This window comes from Leishmania major, chromosome 33 (assembly GCF_000002725.2).
Source record: "Leishmania major strain Friedlin complete genome, chromosome 33".
Classification (NCBI taxonomy): domain Eukaryota; phylum Euglenozoa; class Kinetoplastea; order Trypanosomatida; family Trypanosomatidae; genus Leishmania; species Leishmania major.
In genome coordinates, this window is record NC_007285.2 from 1,433,040 (window position 1) to 1,451,874 (window position 18,835).

Genomic DNA, 18,835 nt, shown 5'->3' on the forward strand with positions numbered 1-18,835 from the left:
TCATCTGTGGCGCAATGGTGTGTGTGCATGGAAGCCTCTGTCTCTGCTTGTGTGTAGCATGCAACACGACAGGCGACATCCGCACCGCCTTCTCTCCTTCGTCTTTCCCATATATTTCATAGTCTACTCCTTCCTTTTCCTTTCCCAAACAGTTGTTTCGCTTTCCTGTGTGCGTGCGCGGCAGCGGCAGGGAGGGAGAGAGAGGGGTGCGGATCGATCTTATTTGCAGTCCTTCCCCAGCCCCCTCGAGCATCCTTCCCCGCGTGTGCCGCAGCTGTGCTCCCCTCCCTCCCTCCCTCTGACAGCGACGCACATGCACCGCAGAAAGCGTTTTTGTGTTCCTATTTATTTCGTCGACTTTCTCTCGTCCCCCTCCTTCCTCCCTCATCTTCTGTGAAGGCACGAAACCTCCTCCACGAAACAGGTCTTGGGCTCTCTCTCTGCGCGCGTGTGCGAGCCTTTTCACCTGTCGTGTAAGGTGCACCGCCGTACGAGTGGGAGAGCTGCATCTCCCCATCTCTCCTGAAAAGAGTCTTTCAGTGCTGTTGTTCTCATTCTGTTTCCTAGTGTTTGGACGTGCGCGTCGGATGGAGGTTGATGTGACCATTTCGATTGGCTCTCGTCTCATGCCGATTCTGTGTGCGAGCACGTAGGAATGATCGTGCCCGTGTGTATGCGTATGCGCGGAGATGGGCGCCACCACTTGCGTTTCTTGACCATACGGAGTCCGTACTCTTGCGAATGCCCCTGCGCTGCCTCCCCAGGTGCGTGGTGGCTTTTTCGGTGACTGCTGTTGCTACATTTCTTTGAACGAGTTTCTGTGCTCCCATCTCTCTCTTTCTCTCTCTCTTTACACACGCAAGCCAGCCACGCCTTTTTTCTCGGTTTCTAAGCGGCTTTGTTTCCCCATTCCCCTCATCCCGCCTTGTGTCCTTCGACGTAGGAGACCGTGTAAGTGTAAAGTGTGTGTGGTGTGTGTGTGTGTGTCTTCTTGCCTTCTTTATGGTTGTTGTGGTTTTCGCTATTCTTTGCGTTGCTGCTGATGTGCCCATTTTTTTCGTTGCTTGATGTGGTTAGGTTCCGTTTTTCTTGCTCGTTATTCGACTTTGCATAACTCGCTTTCTTCTCTGCGGGTCGAGTCTGTCGTCATCAGCCCCCCCCCCTACTCTATCTCTCCCAATCACCTTAATCTCTTGCTATTTCTTGCTTCTGGGTGCTTCACACCATACGTGATGGCGAGATGAAATCGAATAGAGCAGTATGCACACACAGAGACAGACAAGGAAGACGGAAAGACACCGTGTGCGCCGCAACGGAAGTACCGCTGCCCCCTTCTTCCTCTAGGTCTCTCGTACACGTGCCTAGCACGCTCCACGATGCGCGCACACTGAAGTTGCTCTCTCCCCCTTTTTTTTCGATTTGATCTTGCTTATGCGCGCCGCCTCGGTGGTACTGTTTTTCCTTTTTTTGTGTGTGTGTTGGGGTCGCTCTTATTCGTGTGTGCTTCATTTTCTCTTTTCCCGTCCTTCTCTTTGCGTTTTTTTTTTTGTTTTACTACTTCCACAGGCACGTGAGGGCGTGGCCTGTAGCACGGCTTTCATGGAAGAACACAAAGTCTTTGCACTTCTGTGCTTTATTTTGCCGCTGCTGCTACCGCGTTGTGCTACTCATGCTTGTAGATATGCTTTCTCTGTTTAAGCCTCTTTCCTGGTCGGCATGTCTCTGCATCACCAGCCACACACCCTTTAACGATTCTCTCTTTTGTTTTCCCATTATTTTCTTTCGATAACAAGCACCATTTCGAGAGCTGTTGGGCACGCGTATCTGCTTCTCCTGATGTGTCTATGTGTGCGTGTGTGCTTCCTTGACCTATGCACTTCTCTTTTCTCCCCTCCCTACTGTCCCACCAACACCGCGCCGTCTTCAAGCCTGGCCATTCTCCTCGATGCACCCCCACACGCACACATATTTGCCTCCACTTACCTTCTTCCTTCTGCTGATTTTGCCCTTTTCAGTGGTGCGACCCCTTTTTAGTTGGTTTCCTGTGTCCGGAGGGGCAAAAGGCCCCCACTTCCCTCCACTCATTTGCCCCCCCCCCGTTCTTCACGGTCTGGATGTTGGCAAGTATTCTCGTGTTTGATCTTGTCGTCTGCTGGTGCGCGCTGTGTAATGTTGTGTTTCTTCGCCCTGAGCTTGCTGTGGTGTTTGCAGTCGCTCTTCACTCTGCGTCCAGAGCTGCAAAGGCGTTTACTTGCCTTTGCTCTTCTTGTATCCATTTCGCTCTGCACCGTGGTCGTGTTTCTTTATATTCATCGTTATATCTCTGTGTGTATGTGCATGTGAACAGACCGTTCCACTTCCCTGTCCCTGCGCCTACCTTCGTCGTGGACTCCTCGCTATTCTCATACTCGTCCCTCCCCCAGCTCTCTCCTCCCTCGCGCCTTATCCTTCTGCCTCGCTTCCCTCTCTCTCTTTCTGGAAGAGTGAGAGGCCCGGAGAGGAGGGAAGCGTAATGGCAGGTCTGTGTGTGGTACGGAGAGAGGATGGGGGAGTGAGGTGAGAGAGCAATGACAAAGTGCAATGATGTTGTGCGCGGATTTATGTGGGTTCTTCTCGTTTTGGCTTTGCGTGTATTCGTTTCTGTCGGCGGAGTCCAACTCCGCATCTCTAAAGCACCCTACCAAATTCGATCCGTGATGCCCAGTACGAGCAGTGCCACCCCCCTCCCCCGTGCACACATTGATGACCGACGCAGAGGTTTACGTACAGGGGCACAGGCGCGGCCACTCTCACAGAGGTGCGTGCAGCCATCGTTGCTTGTGCCATCCAGAGACCACCAGCACAGCGAGCGAAATCTACGTGCGTTTCGAGTGATCGCTACCGGCAGACACGTCTATACAGATGCGCATTCAGAGGCAAAGAGCATGTCGTACACTTCAGGCTCCTATACTTGTGTTTGCGGCAAGCAGCGCGCTTGTGGTGCCTCTGACCCAACTGTGCGTGCGTGCGTGTATTTCCACCTTTCTTCCTCGTTTCATTGATTTTCGACACAGATACATTCGTTCGTGATTGTCGACTATTCCTATGGTCTCCCGAATTGTCTCGCGGGTGCTCCGTGTGCTTTGTGCGTCATCGATGCACCTCACTGTGTGCCTGTGCTCGTGCACGCTCCTTTTCCCACTGCTTCCCTTTCCGCTTCAGCGGGGCAGAGGGGGGTAGTGGTGCTTTTTGCGGCTTTGCTATGCGCGCTCGGACTACGCGCAAAGTGTGGGCACGTGTACACGTCTGCGCTGCTGTGGTAGTCTCCCGCATCATATAATGGACGCTCTTCCATCAATTCTCGTCCCTCACACTTTGCCATGTCTGCGCCTGCGTGCGTACGGGTCGCTGCGGTTGGACTGTCTGTGTCCTCCCTCTTCTGCTTCTTGTCGTTTCTTTCTTTCCCGGTGTGGATGTCGTTTCACATGTGTGTCGTTCTGAGCCACCACCCCCTCCTTCCCCACCCCGCCATTCCTACTTGCCAAGGAGCTCAAGCGCACGAAAGCGTCACTGAAGAAGGAGAAGGCAAATCTGCAAGCGTCACCTGGTTGCGAAGAAGAACAGTACAAGTGCAGGCGTTTCATCGTAGCCAAACCAAGTGTGAAGCGCGTGCGTGTGTGCAATGTAGGGAAATCGAATGCCCGCACGCGTTTTTTGTTTTCTGCGCCACAGCACCCGCGTCAACACCCCGCTTCGCTTCCCTTCACCTCGCTTCACTGTTCACATGTGCGTCACGCCAGCATACGTTCGTCTCATGTGGTTCTAGCGACGTACTCTTTCTCCCTCTTTTTGTGGGTGTGTGGGTTGGGTGGGGTTGTGGGAACGTTGTTGTTGTCTGCCTCTCTCTTTTTTCTTTCGCCGTTCGTGGGCTCGTTGTACTTCTCTCTTTTTTTTTTCTCCTCCCTTCTTTCCACTCTTACGGTTATGCTCAAGCTTGACGCCTCCCACGTCGTCATTGTGCGTGTGCCGTGTTCTCTGTGACTTCTCACCACCCACCCTTTTCTTTTTTTCGTCTTCTGTTAGCATACTTTCTTTTTCCCCCCTTTTTCCCAGTGGTCGATTTTTCTCATCTATGGTTTCTTCATTTTCGTTCTTTTTACCTCGTTGCTTGATGGTTCATGTGCCTGAACACCTCCTCTTTTTCGTCTTTACACGTGTACGTTGTATATGCCCATGTACATATGTGCACATATATGCAGCGCTGCAGGCGTGCCTTGGCCCCGTGAATGCGGACGACCAACTCTCGCTCGCTCTCTCGACGTTATCTTTTCCCCTCCTCTCCATGCCGGCAAGTGAGTGCACCGGTGTCCACGGAACGAAAAGGTGCCTTTTTTTTTCGTGTGCTTTATTTTTGAGTTCGTTTTTGGTTTCGTCTGTACGCTTCTCTCCGGGCACAACGCTGCGACGAGATTGGGGTGAGGGGCGGCAGAGAGGGGGACGATCGAGCTTTCATGGTTGCGTGGACGCGGTATCTTTCCTCCACCTGTCTGTGTCACCTCTCGTTTCCATTCGCTTTGAGAACGGGGGCCTCCTGTTACTTCATGGCCGCGCACTCTTGCCAGGACACAGACGCAGCACGTGCGCGTATCTGTGCTCTTGTGCACAATAAGGCGCGTCCTACTCCGGCTGCTATTTGTCTCGGTGCAACGTCCTCTTCCTTCCATTCTCTCTCTCTCCTCTCTCCTCTCTTTCTCACACTCGCGACGGAAAGGGAAGTGCACACGCGATTAGCGCATGTGCTTATTGCTTTTCTTTGTTCGAATCTCTTTCATGCACGAGGACGCTTCACGTTCGTTCTTCTGGGTCCCCCCCCCTCTCTCTCTCTCTCTCATTTCTCCAGGCCGCTCTCTTTCTATGTGACGCTTGCAGTTGTGAAAGCACTCGCTTTCTCTTTTTCGTTGTTTGCCTCTGCATTCTCTACCGCAGCACTTTCTTTGCTGTCGCCTTCGTTGCTCTACAATGTTCGCCCCATGCCTTGTCTAATTTCTGTTGTTGGAAGGGACTGTATCTTTATGCCTGTGGCGTCCCTCTGTTCTTTACGCCTACATCCGTGTGGGTCTGGGCGTTTGATGCAGATATATGTATATATATATATATATATATATATGTGTGTGTGTGTGTATGTGCGTGTGCGTCCACGTGTGCCTCTCCTCTTTTCGTTTGGCGCTGTGTGCTTTTCCCTCTCCCGTTGCGTTTTCCTCGTACTTCCGCTTCTCCGCTCGATGTGCAGCGGTGAGCGCTGTCGCTGCCGCCGACTTCGATGTTGTGTCTGTTTTTCCCTTTGTGTGTATGTGTGTGTGTGTGTGCCGAGGAGCAGTGATGGGAAAAGCTTGACCAACACCCTTTCTGTTTTATGTATCTTTGTGCCGTTGTTGCTCGTGTCGTCTGCACGGTTGTGTATTTCTTTTGCACCTGCACGCGTCCCCCCCCTCTCTCTCTCTCTCTTACAAGCTTCCTGCCTTGTTTTGCTTCGTCTCTTTCCCCTTACTTGTCTCATCAGCATCGCACCCACAAGACGCAAAGTCGCCTGAGGCACATCACTCCTACCAAAAAAAAAGAAACTATGTTATTGCTAAAGAGTATATACACATTAGAGGTGTCCACTCTCCTTCCTCTCTTGCCTGTATTCTCTTTTTATGGGTTGACCGCGAACACTCGCGCGCGCTGCACGACTTAGGGGTCTCAAGGATGTGTTTCTATGGAAAAGGACGCATGCTGCGGATGAACCGAGTCCTCTCTCAGAAAACCTGACATGCGGCGCGATGCCGCAGCCCCCCTCCCGCTTCCTTTGCTGTCCCGTGCGACAGACACTGCTCGCCTGTGACGCAGGTGTTCCTGTCTCTCCTGCTTTGGGCGTTTCCAGTGTGAGTCAAAGGAATGATGGACTGCGCAACTGTGTGCTCACGCTCAGCGAAGGCGTATGCACCACCAAGCGGTTGGGCGCATGCGCAAACACACGTCGACTCGCATCACCACCGCTCCGCTTTTCGGTGCCGCATGGATGACTTCTCCGTTTTTTTCCCAGTACTTCCCCGCTCGCATCCTCACCACTTCGCCCGCGGTCACTTCTTTGTTTTGGTTGCGCTCTCGTTCTCGTGCGGTGTGCGCGTGCGACCCGCCCTTCATGCACTTCTTTTACCGTGCCGTTACTGCATCTAACGTTTGGGTCGCCCCATTGTACCCAGCTGCGCTTCACCACTCGCTTCCACACATACGGACACATTGGCGCTCACTGACTCCGTTCTTGAGAATCCTACTGTTTTTTTTTTCTTCGTATCTGCTGTGTGCATTCACTCCCCTACACAGGCAAAACCGTGCAGTATACAGTAACACGTGTGCTATCGAGGTCTGCTGCGCTATTCTGCAACCGTTCGAGCTGCACTTTGCCTACTATCCTCGCTGTTTTTTCAAGAGATTCTCTGTGGGTGCATGTAGCTGTAGGTGTGTCTCGCCGTCCGTGCACCTGCTTGCAACGAGCTTCCGTTGCCTCAACACCACTGTCTACTCCGTCATTCCCTTGCTGAGGCCTCCTGCTTTTCGCTCCATCTTTGCCCACTACAGACCTAAGTGGTCTGTCCCTCCTTTCCCTCACCGTGCACCACCGTGCCGACTTCATGCAGGTGCAAGGCAGCATGTACCCTCGGCAGATGGAACGTGCCGTGCATCAGCAACAGCCACAGAGTATGCAGGGCAACCGACAGGCAGTCGCGTCTCGCGCCTACCACCTAGAGCCCATTAACCCCCTGCAGCTGCGACAGCAGGGTGGTAGCATGCCGGGTATGATAATGCAGCAGCCTGGTGGCGGTATGATGGACGGCCTGTCGGCGTACGGCCCGAGGCCCATGGTAAGGGGTGTGCAGGATGGGCACATGGGCCCGCCGCCAGCGGATGTCGCCCGTGCTGCTGGCGATGGAACTCAGGGCATATATGGCAATTGTTCAATGAGCTATGGTGATGCGGGGATGGGGGGTGTACACAAATTGCAAAACGGCCATGCCGTTCTCCTCACCGCCGGCTGTGCTGGTCAAGCGTCGGATTGGAACAACATCAACTTCAACGGCATCTTCGACAGCGCAGTCAACCCGCAGGTGCAGTCGTCTGTGGCGGTGCAGGACGACTGTAAGCCGCTGCCGTTTCCTCCTGGAAACCTTCTCGCGCAGTACCCGCCCGAGTACCAGCAGCAGCTCATCTGTTACTACCGCCTGCTGCGCTTGCAGTACCCAGAGCTGTACCAGCAGTACGTAGACTATTACGTGATGTACTATGAGCCCCTCTATCACCCAGCCCCATCGTCTCTCAGCAAGGACAATCTCGACGCCAAACAACCAAGGAAGAAGGATTCACTTCTGCCGAAGACGCAGTGGGCCCACATGCAACCGCAGCAGCCAGTCACGCAGCAGCCCGTGTATCAGCCGCCGCCACCGATGGAGCCGGTGCTGCAGATGGAGCACGCACTGCCCCCGGAAAGCATGGGCCGCACTACATCGAACCTTAGCCGAGGCATGAAGCGGCAGAGCTCGCTGCGGCGGCAGAACTCGATGCGCCGAAACGAGGTCAACCAGCTAAAGAACGAGGGCAGTCTCAAGCGTCTTCCAAGTATGCGGCAACAATAGGGCTAGTCGAAGGCAAGAGGTGTCGAAGATACGCCTCGCCTCTTTGAAGCCTTCGGATGGCCCACGAGCGCTTGAGCGGGCCCTTTCCTTTCCCTTGCCATCTTTATCGAGAGGCACGATACATTTTTTCTTCTAAGCCCGCTACACCACTCCTTCTGCCTCACTTTTTTTCGTCATTGTTGGGTAGCTGGTCGGCGGGTGGTGGTGTTGATAGTGCTCCTCCATCGTCAAGAATCGGATGCAACATCCAACTGTCTCCTTTTCTATTGTGTGTTTTCCTTTTTCTGATTGCCTTCCCTGGTGTCGATGGATTCACAGCCACTATTCGCCCCCCCCCTCCCTTCACTTCTGTTCTCCTTGTGTAGAAAAGCCAAACAGAGAACGTAACGTGCGCGCGAGTCCAACCGAAGTGTACACGTGTTTATGCACGTGTTTATGCACGTGTGTGTGTGTGTGTGTGTGGGAGAGTGAGAGAAAGGGAGGGGTCCGTGCCTGCGTTCTTCCATACGCAATATTCGTTTTTTTTTTCACGATGGAATTCCTTTCGCGACTCACTACCAACTCTTTTTTCGTGTTTATGTGTGCTTCTCTGCTTTACACTTGCCTTCCCTCCCTCTCCTCTTTGATTTTTGTTGTCGTGCCTTTCTCCTCTCAATCACGGATGACATCGCGTCATCTGGTCTGCACACGACTCAGTCTTCTCTGCCCACTTCGCCTTTGCGTCTCTTTTCGTTGTCCCCATCGCGTGCTTGAGTGTGTGCCAGCGTGAATGGATCCCACCACTGCAGCCGCCACTCCGCCTTTTCGACTCTGATACGTCTACGCCGCGCAACGATGTCCTTTGGCGCGTCAGCTTCTTTACTGCTACCCCATCCGCACGGGACCTTCTCTGTTCTCGCCACTTCTTGCTCTCTCATTTTTCTTTTCGTTCGGCCAAATTTTCGTGAAACGCTCCCCTTGATGCGTACTCAGCGGAAAGTCTCAGTACGCGCGCTTGCTTCGCTCAAGGAGCCCCTGAACCTCTCGCACTCAAGTGATGTAGGGGCTATGTGTTCCTCCTCTTGCTGGTGTATTCATGCTCCCCGGCACCGTCGACATTCTGACGTGTCGACTTTTCCATTTTGCGTCCATCTTTGTTCTTCCTGCACCGATTCTCTCTTTTCGAAGTGCGCAATCTGCGTGTGCCCCTCATGGCGACTATCCATGTCGCGTGCTATCAGATCGTTACCGATTCTCTGAGGAACTCACACCACGCCTCTCCCCGCCTAATGCCGAAGTATGTTTGCTGGTGAAAGGGTCAAGAATGTACGACATAGGAGGGGGTGGATGGTCAGAGCGATGTAAGGCTACTGATGCCGACGGTGCGTCGGAGCCATCTGCGACCGTGCACAGGCTTGCACCATCCATCCTTTGTGAGCGGAGTGCCCGCGTGTCTCGAACGTATCCCCTCCCGCCATCACACGACCCTTCTGTTGGAGGGGAGCCTAAGTGCCACCCCTCGGGGTGGCACCAGGTAGCCAACATCAAGGCCGCGGGTGACTGTTAGTGGCCGCATGGGGTGCAGCGCATGTGGTGTCTGCTGCTCCGCTAGCAGTGTGGTGCCTCCTCCTCCCTCCTCCCCAATGCCAGAGTCTTCCCCCCCCCTGCGCGCTTGCTCCACGAGGGCGTCTGACCCGGCGATGTGCCTTATATCGTATGCGAGACTCGCCTATCGATAGACGCCCACAGCAGCCCGCGTTTCACGCCATGGACTTGCACGCGGTGATGTGGGCACGCATGTCCCGCTTGCGCTGCATGGGCTTCCACCGTCGGGTGTCTGCCGCTGTCTCCTGCGCCCCTCAGCACGACGAGCCATGAGCGCTGTGTGCGCCGGCGCATGTCTGTGCGCGGATACCGGGGAAGGCGGAGCGCCGCTGCCGCAACAGACTCGCGGCAGCGCCCCGCCTGTCGCGGCACATGTGGGCAAGGCACCCAGACACGCCCCCGGGCAACCGCGCCGTCATGAGGCAGGTCCCGTGATGCGGAAGTGCGAGCAGTGCGCGCCGGCGCTGCCAAGCACTGCCAAGCACTGCCGGCATGGTGTGTCTGATGCGAACAAAGCATCCAGGTGCCGGCCGAGCGCGGGCGATGGGGGAGGCAGGCGCATGCAGGGCCATGCGGATGCCCCCTCTCCCGCAGTGCATGTGCGCAAGGCATGCGCCGTCTCCTGCATCCGACCGAGTGGGCTGATGCGGCGCGGACGCCGGGAGGCATGACGAGGGCACCTGGAACGGGACCATCGAGTCATCGGGTGTGCATTGTGGAGAGCCGCCACGCCACGTTACGCGATGCCGCGGCTGGAGTGGACGGAGGGGCGAAGCACGGCATACAGGCAGCGTGTGCCGGGCCTCGGAAGGACCCTGACCCCTGAGGCCGGCGAGGCTCCTCCTTGCGGTCGTGCGGCACGCACCTGGACCGCCGCCCTCCCCCGCCACGCGCACGACAGGCGCCGATCGCGCAGCAGGTACAGGAAGAGTAGGCGATGAAGGGCAGGGCGAGCGTGCTGGACGCATGGCGCGGTTCGACGAGCCGGAGGGCGCGTCCCAGGCGACGAGGATGAAGCCCCAGTGCGACAGAGCTAGGTGAGCGGTGGCTGCAGGCCGATGCTTGTCGGCATGTTCGTGTTGGGCCGACACACGCCGACAAGGAGGAGGCCTTTCTCCACACCTTCCGCATCTTGATTTGTATTCTGTGTTGTAATGTGTCGTTGCTGTATACATGCGCGGATGTATCGTCGCATCGCTGTTGTTCTCCTTCATAGTTCTCTTGTGTTTTGAGACGTATTTGCCGGCTGGCTGGCATAGTCGCCATCATCGTGGTGTGCCCTTATTCGCGATGATCTTCCGCACCCCTTTTTCTCGCTGTGTGATGTGTGTGGGGCGGGTTTCGCCGAGGTTGTGATAGGTATTTTTTTTTTTTTGCTTTTCTGCATGGTATGCTCGCTCGCGGCGGGGTGATTGGACGTGTGCAGCGCTTCATTTCTCTGCTCTTGCGTTTCTTCGTCCTTTAGTCATGTTGCGGCTTCTCATCGCAGATGACGCGTGTCGGTTGTCTTCGCCCTTCCAGTGCGCATCCGCTGTGTGCAAGAGAGAGAGAGGCCGTGGAAAGACGGGTGCGGAGTGGGAGTAGGGAAGGCGGAAGGAGAGTATAGGAGAAACATCTGCAACGCACATCGGTACTCACAAGTGTTCCTGTAGCATAGATCAAGGACAAAGTGGGGCTGAGGGTTGATTCTCCCATAACGCCCGTGCGACACATGTGCGGCGGAACTTCCTATGGCTGAGGTGCGGGTGCTGGAGCCCGCACTACCGCAGAGGGAACAGAGGGCAAGACGCACACGCACGCACGCACAGACACACCGTAAAAGTATTATCGACGAAGACGCCAATGAACAGCTGTATTCGTCAGTCGCGTTCTTTTCGTGTGCTCTGCTTGTTGTGTTTGAGTGCGCGTCTCTCTTTCTCTCTCTTGCTCGCCGTCGATGTGCATTCATGCGTTTTTTTTTGTCGGGGGGGGTGATCGCGTAAGTCTGCCCTGGCCTGCTCTATCTTTTGTTTTCGAATGTTTCTCTTTTCTCGTTCGCGTTCACCCTGTCTCGATTGGCTTACCACGTCTGCAAGCCTTTTTGGTGCGAGTTTCACTGTGTGGGTGCTGTCCGTCAGTCCGTTCCTCACTCACTCACTCACTCTCTCTCTCTTTCTCTCTTTCTCTCTTTCTGCGCCCTCTTTTTTTTTGTCCTGTGCGTCATTTTGTTTTCGGCGTTGCGCATGTGCACGCATATATGCATATATATATATGTGTATATGGCTGTGTGCATATAGTTGTGTGCGCGTGCGCTGGTATGCTCGTGTTTGCATGCTTCCGTCGTTGTTGTTGTATTCCGCCTGCGTCGTGTGTATAGTATGAGTGTGTGCCGTACTTGCCGACAAACCAAGAAAAGGAAAAGAGGGCAGTGTGCGTGCACGCCAAATAAGTGCGATTGGACTCCAGCTAAGCGCAAGGGTCGGAGCACGACCCATGTACGCGATTTGTGGGTGGAGGGAGGACGCTGGAGTGGTATGCTGACGAGCGGCACAATCGCACGAGCGTCTCCTAGAGGTGGTCCATTGCCTCCGCCCTCATCACCTTTTTCGAAAGGCGGGATTCATAGAAGAAATGGGCATGCTTGTGCACTGGTGTAACTGAGACTTGTCGTCCTGTGTATCTTGTTGGAGGAGCTGTGGGTCACCCGGACTCCCGCTACCTCTCTCGTTGGGCAGATTGCTCTACACACTTCTGTGAGCACCTTTGAACCATGTCTCCCCATCTTTTCTGTTTTTTTTTTCGCGCTATATCTTCTCGCATGCGTGTCCCCCGCGCTTTGCTGATCTACCCTCCCTGCACCCACCCAACTCGTGCGCACGCACATACACATGACGGCGATCGAACTCCCCTCCCCATTCACTCGAAGGGTTCAGGTTACCAGTGCAATCTTCAACTGCGCTCTAGCACTCCCCTGATGTGATTTGTTTTTTGTTTTGCATGTGCCACCGATTATTCGAGATACATTTTTGTCTGCACCGCGTCTTCCGTTTCTCGCTCTCGCTCCGTCGGCCTGCTCATTGTCCTGTCTACAGGGCAATGAGTGCTGGCCCTTTCTTTCGCCTGCTCTCTCGTGCGTGCGTTGCTACTTCTATACCGGTGGACGGGCTCACACGGCTGCCGATTTCCCTCGAGCCTTCCTCTTTTTCCATCATCCTTGGTTGAGGCGATCCGTGCGTACTTGGACAGTCCTGTCTCGTATTTCTTAGAACGTCACCTCTACAAAATGGGGCGACGCAAGCGTGTAGCGCCCGCGGAAACTGCAGAGATGCGGCGACGCCAGAGCGAGGACGGGCGAAGAGGATCCATGAGCGCGTGCAGCACAAGTCGCAGTAATAACACGAACCGTAGCATCCAAGCACCAAGTGGTGATTGTGGTGGTAACCACCTCTCCCGCAGAGGTTCTTTCGCCATGCGTGATGGCGACCTGGCTCGCGAGCACACTAGCAAGCATCTCAGTCGCAAACAGTCCAGGAGCGGGTCCTCTTTCCGTCATCCTTCTCAGCAGCAAAGTGTTGGCGGTGGCCCGCCTCCCAACAGCGGCTTGAACGTCGTTCTACCCTCGCAGCAGTACCAGCGTCGCCCGTCACAGCAACCCTACCCTTGTGCACTGCAGCAAGAACAGCAACCGTGTCCACAGGGCGTAGGGTTTCCCTCTTCGGCACACCCGATGAACTCCAGCAACGGCCAAACGTGTGACAATGATGGCAGCGCACGTCACCACTGCAATGGCTCGATCCAGCCCGGCGAGTTTTCAGGCAATCCCTTAATTGCGCGCTGCAATAGCCGGTTGCTGTTTGCTGCCGGCGGCGCGGGTCAGGAGCTTCAGCAGAAGCACGCTCCTTATCCGTCATCTCCAGGGGATGAAGGGAATGCGAACAGGCCCACACAATATGCTCAGGGGCAGCTGTACCCGCCGTACCGTGGCGGCCCTTCGTTTCCGCCGCAGCAGCTCACCAATGTTCGCCATCTACCACCGCTTCCCTACGTAATGACCCCTCAAGGTATGATGGCGCCGCCACTTCTGTATCTGCTCCCCATGCAAGGCTGTCCCCTCATGCCCAACATGCTACCGCAGCAGCAGCAGCAACAACAGTGCTGTGAGATCCCAGACACGAGCAACGGAGCGGCACCCTCGCAGCACAACGCAATGAACGGTAGCGTGATGCCTGCTTCACCGCAGGCACCGTGGGGCGGGCAGCAGCATGTTCTGCTTGATCGGCCACAAGCGGTGTCACCACAACCGACGCTGGTGAGCTATCCGTCGTTCCTTGCGGAGAACACTGCGACTAGCGTGGCCCCCACCGCCGCGCTGTCAGCCGCAGCTGATCCGCAAGCAGCGACAAGAGCAGCTGGCGGCATTCTCTTGCCCCGCACGCAGAGTATTCTGAATCGCGTCTCAAGCTTCAAGAAGGTAGCGCAGCCCGCGTCAAAGGGCGGTCAGACGCGTCAGCAAGCGGTCGACATGCAGCAGCGACTCTATGCGCGGAAACAGGAGCGAATTCGATTGGAGCAAGAGATGCAGGTCCGGGAGGCGGCCACTAAAGCTGCGCGAGATCAGCGGCTGCGTGAGCTACTGCAGCGCCAAGCGTCTCGCAACTTCGCACAGGAGTCGACTACAACTGCGACTCCGCGCGTGCTGATGGAGTCGCCGAAGTCGGGTCGCCTCAGCAGCGATAGCGCCTCGGAGAGTCGCCCAGTGCTTCCATCCGAACCTGCGCTCGCTCTAAAGCAAGCGTCTCCTGCTCTCTCACCGTCGACTCCTCCGACAACCGATGTACCGTTGCCCCCTCAGGAGCCACGGAATCAGCAGCTGCCCATGTCGGTTGCCAGCTTGCACAGCCCCGCCGGGTCACACGCCAGCAGGGGGAGCCTCGGCATGGCTGCGTCGAGGAGTGGGGAGACAGCCGTGATAGCGAAGGGTAAAGGCCCTTCTGGGGGCGCCGGCACCGTCACCGCTGTGGATGCACCGGCTGCACCAGCGGCGGGGACGCAGCAGCTCTGGCACCGCTCCCCGTCTCTCGTCCTGTACGAGATTCCGCTGCGCTGCGCCAAGACGGTGACCGGGAAGGGCGAGGAGCAGATCGACTGCTCGACGTTCCCGGTGCGGCTCGTTGGCAGCAAGTTGCGCGTCATGGATGCGGTGAAGCAGACAACGACGGAGTATGCCATAGACGAGATTGTCACACATCGACGGGGCTCGACATTTGTGGAGTCAAGGCTTCTCCAGAAGGTCGGCGAGGTGCTGGTCGCTGGCTACAGTGCGTCCGTGCTGAGCCTCGACTCGAAGGGACTTGGCAAGCCCCTTGCCGCTTTCGAAAGTGCTGCGTGGCTTGCTAAACAGCGCCTGTTCAGGAACTTGATAAGCACGGTGAAGAACATGCAGTCTACGTACAGCAAGCAGGTTGGCAGCCGAGACTTCTTCGAGGCAGCTTTCTCGTTCGCGCTTGTCAAGAAGGTGTCGGCGGAGAAGGCAGCTGAGTGGAAAACGACGAACCCTGCCACCTCACAGCGAGGGTACGAGGTGGTGGACCTTCTTCAGACCGAGCCAAGGGTTGTCCAGCTCAAGATGCACAGCTGCGTCCTGTCTGGCCACCGCATCGGCCGTGTCGAGTACCGCACACTGCGCAGCGAATCAGAGTTCACGCAAGCGCTGGTGAGTGCGCAGGCGAACGCCAACATCGTGCTGGGCCGCCTGGCCGACGCCGTCGCCGCTGACCCAAACAACGAGGCAACAGCTAGGGAACAAGCATCTGTCCTTCAGGTGATAACGTGTGTGCTGACGCACCGCAAGGCTGGTGCCGTGTCGCTGCAGGAGCAGATGGCGGAGCCTGCCGAGGCGGTGTACAAGCGAGAGGCGGAGAGCGACGTCATCTCGTCGGATGACGAAGATGACGCGAATGTGCTTGGGGCGTTCCAGTCGCACAATGTACCCTCTGCCTGCAGCGACATAATTATGAACTGTCTCACCTGCATCGGTTCTCAGCAGAGCCACGAGCTGTGGACCGCCGCATTGGAGCACGACCAGGGCACGGCGCCCACTTCCCTCTTTGCCTCCGCCTTTGGCGGTCCGGCGTACACGGTGATTCTCGCCAGTATGGACCCCTCAAAGGTCGAGTCTGCCGCGACACTTGTCACGCAGTCCGCGATGTCCATGAAACTGCACCGCCGTCCCCTTAACGGGTCTGCGCGCCGCCTTATCCGAACCTCCAAGTACATGACGGCGGCCTTACAGAAGAAATTGAACAGTGCAAACTGCCCATCTGGCCCTCAGCAGCGCGACTTGAAGGCTGACATCTGCAAGTACGCTGAGGCACTAGACTCGCTTCGTGAAGTGGTGGGTTCCATCGAAGCACGTCGGCTCAGTGTATCCGGTTCCACGTAGTGGGACCGGGTTCTTCAGCCCGCCAAGTCGCACACGCACGAAAGCGAGTGGGGGCCGGGATGCGCACGCGCGCACATGTGATGTCGAAGAGTCACTCATTTTGGTATCAAGGTGGACGCGGCCGTGCGTCGGCAGCACTGCGGGGTATTGTTTTTTGTTTTGGTGCTTGACTGCCGCCTTGGGCATAGGTATCTCTCACATTTGTTCGTTTGGTTTATTCTTTTATTTGTTTTTGGCTGCCTGCCATCATTTCGGTGCGCGCGTGCTGGAGGCAGGGAGCCACGGGTGGTGCCTCCATCTTCCTTCCCCTCGCACCCTCCTCCTTTTTGCCTGAGAGGACGTCGCCCTCGTCATTGTATTTCTTCGTTTTTTTTTTCTATACGGGCTTTGCCCTACCGATCGGTTTCGCTTTGGGCTGTGTGGGCGCTTCGCGTTCCCCCTCCTTCGTGTGTGTGCAGGTGTGCCAACTCGAGCGCGTTGCTCTTTGCGTTTGGAATGCGAACTAAATGAGATAAAATAAAACCGCGGAGGAAGCGGCGCACACGTCTTGTTGGTCTCCTTGACACTGCTTATCTTTTGTTTTTCTCGATGAAATCTGGTTTGCTGCACCACCACCTCCCCCCTCTCGTTCCTTTTGGCCCCTTTTTGTGCACCCCTTAAAACTCTCATGGGCTTACAAGTGTGTGTCTGTCTGTCTTTCTCTCTCTCTCTCTCTCTGTGTGTGTGTGTGCTTGCGCGGATCTCTGTCTTTCTCTATGCGCGCACGTTGGTGCTGTTTGCTGCCACAGGAGAGTTGTCTGGGTGGTGGCAGTGGTGTCAGCGGGGCTGTGATGGTGTTGGGAATTCCGACGTCTTTGCGAATCACTTCGTGCTTCCATTGGCTGTGCTGTGCTTGCGAGTTCTTTTGGATTTGTTTCTCTCTCTCTCTCTCTCTCCTGCAGCGTGTGCGCGAGTGGCGCTTTGTCTGCGTCTTGAGTTTGTGGCTCACGCCACGTGCCCACACCCCTCCCCGTGCTTCACATGCAAATACACGTGTGCTTGTGGGTATACGCGTTTGCGTGACCTTGGCGGCTTTTCTTTTCTGTCTTTCTCTTGATGTTTCGCCAGATGTGTGGTGGATTCGGTGCTGCTAATCTGTTTTTCCCCTCGTCCTCGCATCTCTTTCGCCTCTGTTGTTCTCCTCTCTTGACACCCCGCATTCCTCCATGTGAAACACACTGACACAAGCAGGACATCTTTGCTTCTTGCTGGAACTGACGTTAATATGTGCATAACCTTGTGTCACCCCAGCAGCTTCTTCGTCCTTCCCGCTATCCTTTCTTGACTCCCTCCACTTGTTCAGACACACACACACACACAGACAAGAGTGATGTGCTCGACATCGCGTCTGATCTCCCCCACCTTGCATCCTTTTCTTTCGCGGGTACGAGTGTCAGTATTTTGCCATTCTTCATGATTGTACACATTTTTCCTTTGCGTTTTTTTTTTCGCGGTCGCGCTTCGTCTCTTACCCCTGCGCCACCGCCTGTCGTGTTATTCCTTTCGGCCAAACGTGCACATGTACTTTTCTCCTCGATCACCGTCGTCGCACTGTGGACGATGACCAGCACTTTCGAGGTGGAGGTTGGGGGTGGGTGGGGGGACGAGGGTGTAGAAATAGCGTTGTTGATGAGCCATGTAGCGAAAGACGCGCACGGCGGCAGGTTTGTGAGCTTCTTTCTCTTTTTGCAGTTCTTTTCTCCTTTCTGTTTCGTGTCTGAACCCGCTTCGTTTTCGCTTCTCTCTCTTGTGTACATGTCTTGTGTTTAACTCTTCCCCCGCTTGCTCGTTGGATGGCGCACTCCTATGTCCGGGACAGCGTTCCCGCTCGCGTTGAATGCGAGTCCATGCAAGCGTGCCGTGGAGCTTGCTATCCCCTCTTCTCCTGTTCCCTTGTCGTTCTTCTGCCTTTCCGCTTATCCTCGACTCACGAGTTCATGCGTTGTTTACCTCGTTTTCTGTGGTTGTTTTGCAAATGCGCGTGCACACACCTCCTTCGTGCGCGGCGCTTGTGTGTGCCTCAGCATACCACTCCCTGGCGGGCTGCTGGCGGACTCTCCCGACGAGGTGAAAAACTAGGGGCATGCATCAACTGACTCTCTTGCTTTTCGAAGCTTCCTTTCTCGCTGTGGGCACACGGTGCGATGCATACACACATCAAGTCATGAGCGGCCACTGAGCTTTCTGATACACCCATAGCCACAGAGAGACGAAGCTGCTGGCGCTCTTGCTTGCATCCACAGCACTGACTGTTGAGCAATGGGGCTGCCGCTTGATCTGCCGAGAAGACCACTTCATGAATCAAGAGACACCAGTACCCAAGTGTGTTTGTTGTTGCAGATTCGCTCTCCGTCCTCGTGGTGCTCAACACAGGGCCCTCGACGGTGGAAGGCGGCGTATTGCAACGTGTCTGCATACAAATGTGTTGACGAAACGGGTCCGCATCGCACGCCTCTCCTCTCAGCTTGTCTGCGGCAATATCGAGGTCACGAACAGCGACGACCTTCACTGGGCTGCACGATCCGCCATGCCAGAAAAGCGCCGACGCCGACGGCGCGGATCAGGGACTCGGCCATCGCTCTCGGATGGCAAGACGACATCCCCCGAAACCACGGTACGCGATGCGGCGCGCTGAGACAAGCGCCTCTTGGCGGCAGCCGTTCCACATCACAGGAGCACGGATACCAAGCTCGCCATACAACAAGAGACCACCCTCGCCCACTTTTCACAACGGGCACCTGCCCGTAATTAGGATTGGTGCAATGACCGGTGACTGTTAGTGGCCGCATGGGGTGCAGCGCATGTGGTGTCTGCTGCTCCGCTAGCAGTGTGGTGCCTCCTCCTCCCTCCTCCCCAATGCCAGAGTCTTCCCCCCCCCTGCGCGCTTGCTCCACGAGGGCGTCTGACCCGGCGATGTGCCTTATATCGTATGCGAGACTCGCCTATCGATAGACGCCCACAGCAGCCCGCGTTTCACGCCATGGACTTGCACGCGGTGATGTGGGCACGCATGTCCCGCTTGCGCTGCATGGGCTTCCACCGTCGGGTGTCTGCCGCTGTCTCCTGCGCCCCTCAGCACGACGAGCCATGAGCGCTGTGTGCGCCGGCGCATGTCTGTGCGCGGATACCGGGGAAGGCG

The 18,835-nt window shown here is 56.0% G+C and overlaps 2 protein-coding genes across 2 annotated transcripts; both read left to right on the forward strand.

The window, feature by feature from the left end:
• Positions 1-6,653: 6,653 nt before the first annotated feature.
• Positions 6,654-7,652, forward strand: LMJF_33_2990 (hypothetical protein; the record flags this gene model as incomplete). Its single annotated transcript, XM_001686009.1, has 1 exon — positions 6,654-7,652. One exon carries the CDS (start codon positions 6,654-6,656, stop codon positions 7,650-7,652), a length of 999 nt encoding a protein of 332 aa, XP_001686061.1.
• A 5,032-nt stretch (positions 7,653-12,684) lies between these two features.
• LMJF_33_3000 (hypothetical protein) lies at positions 12,685-15,657 on the forward strand (the record flags this gene model as incomplete). Its single annotated transcript, XM_001686010.1, has 1 exon — positions 12,685-15,657. One exon carries the CDS (start codon positions 12,685-12,687, stop codon positions 15,655-15,657), a length of 2,973 nt encoding a protein of 990 aa, XP_001686062.1.
• Between the last annotated feature and the right edge of the window lie 3,178 nt (positions 15,658-18,835).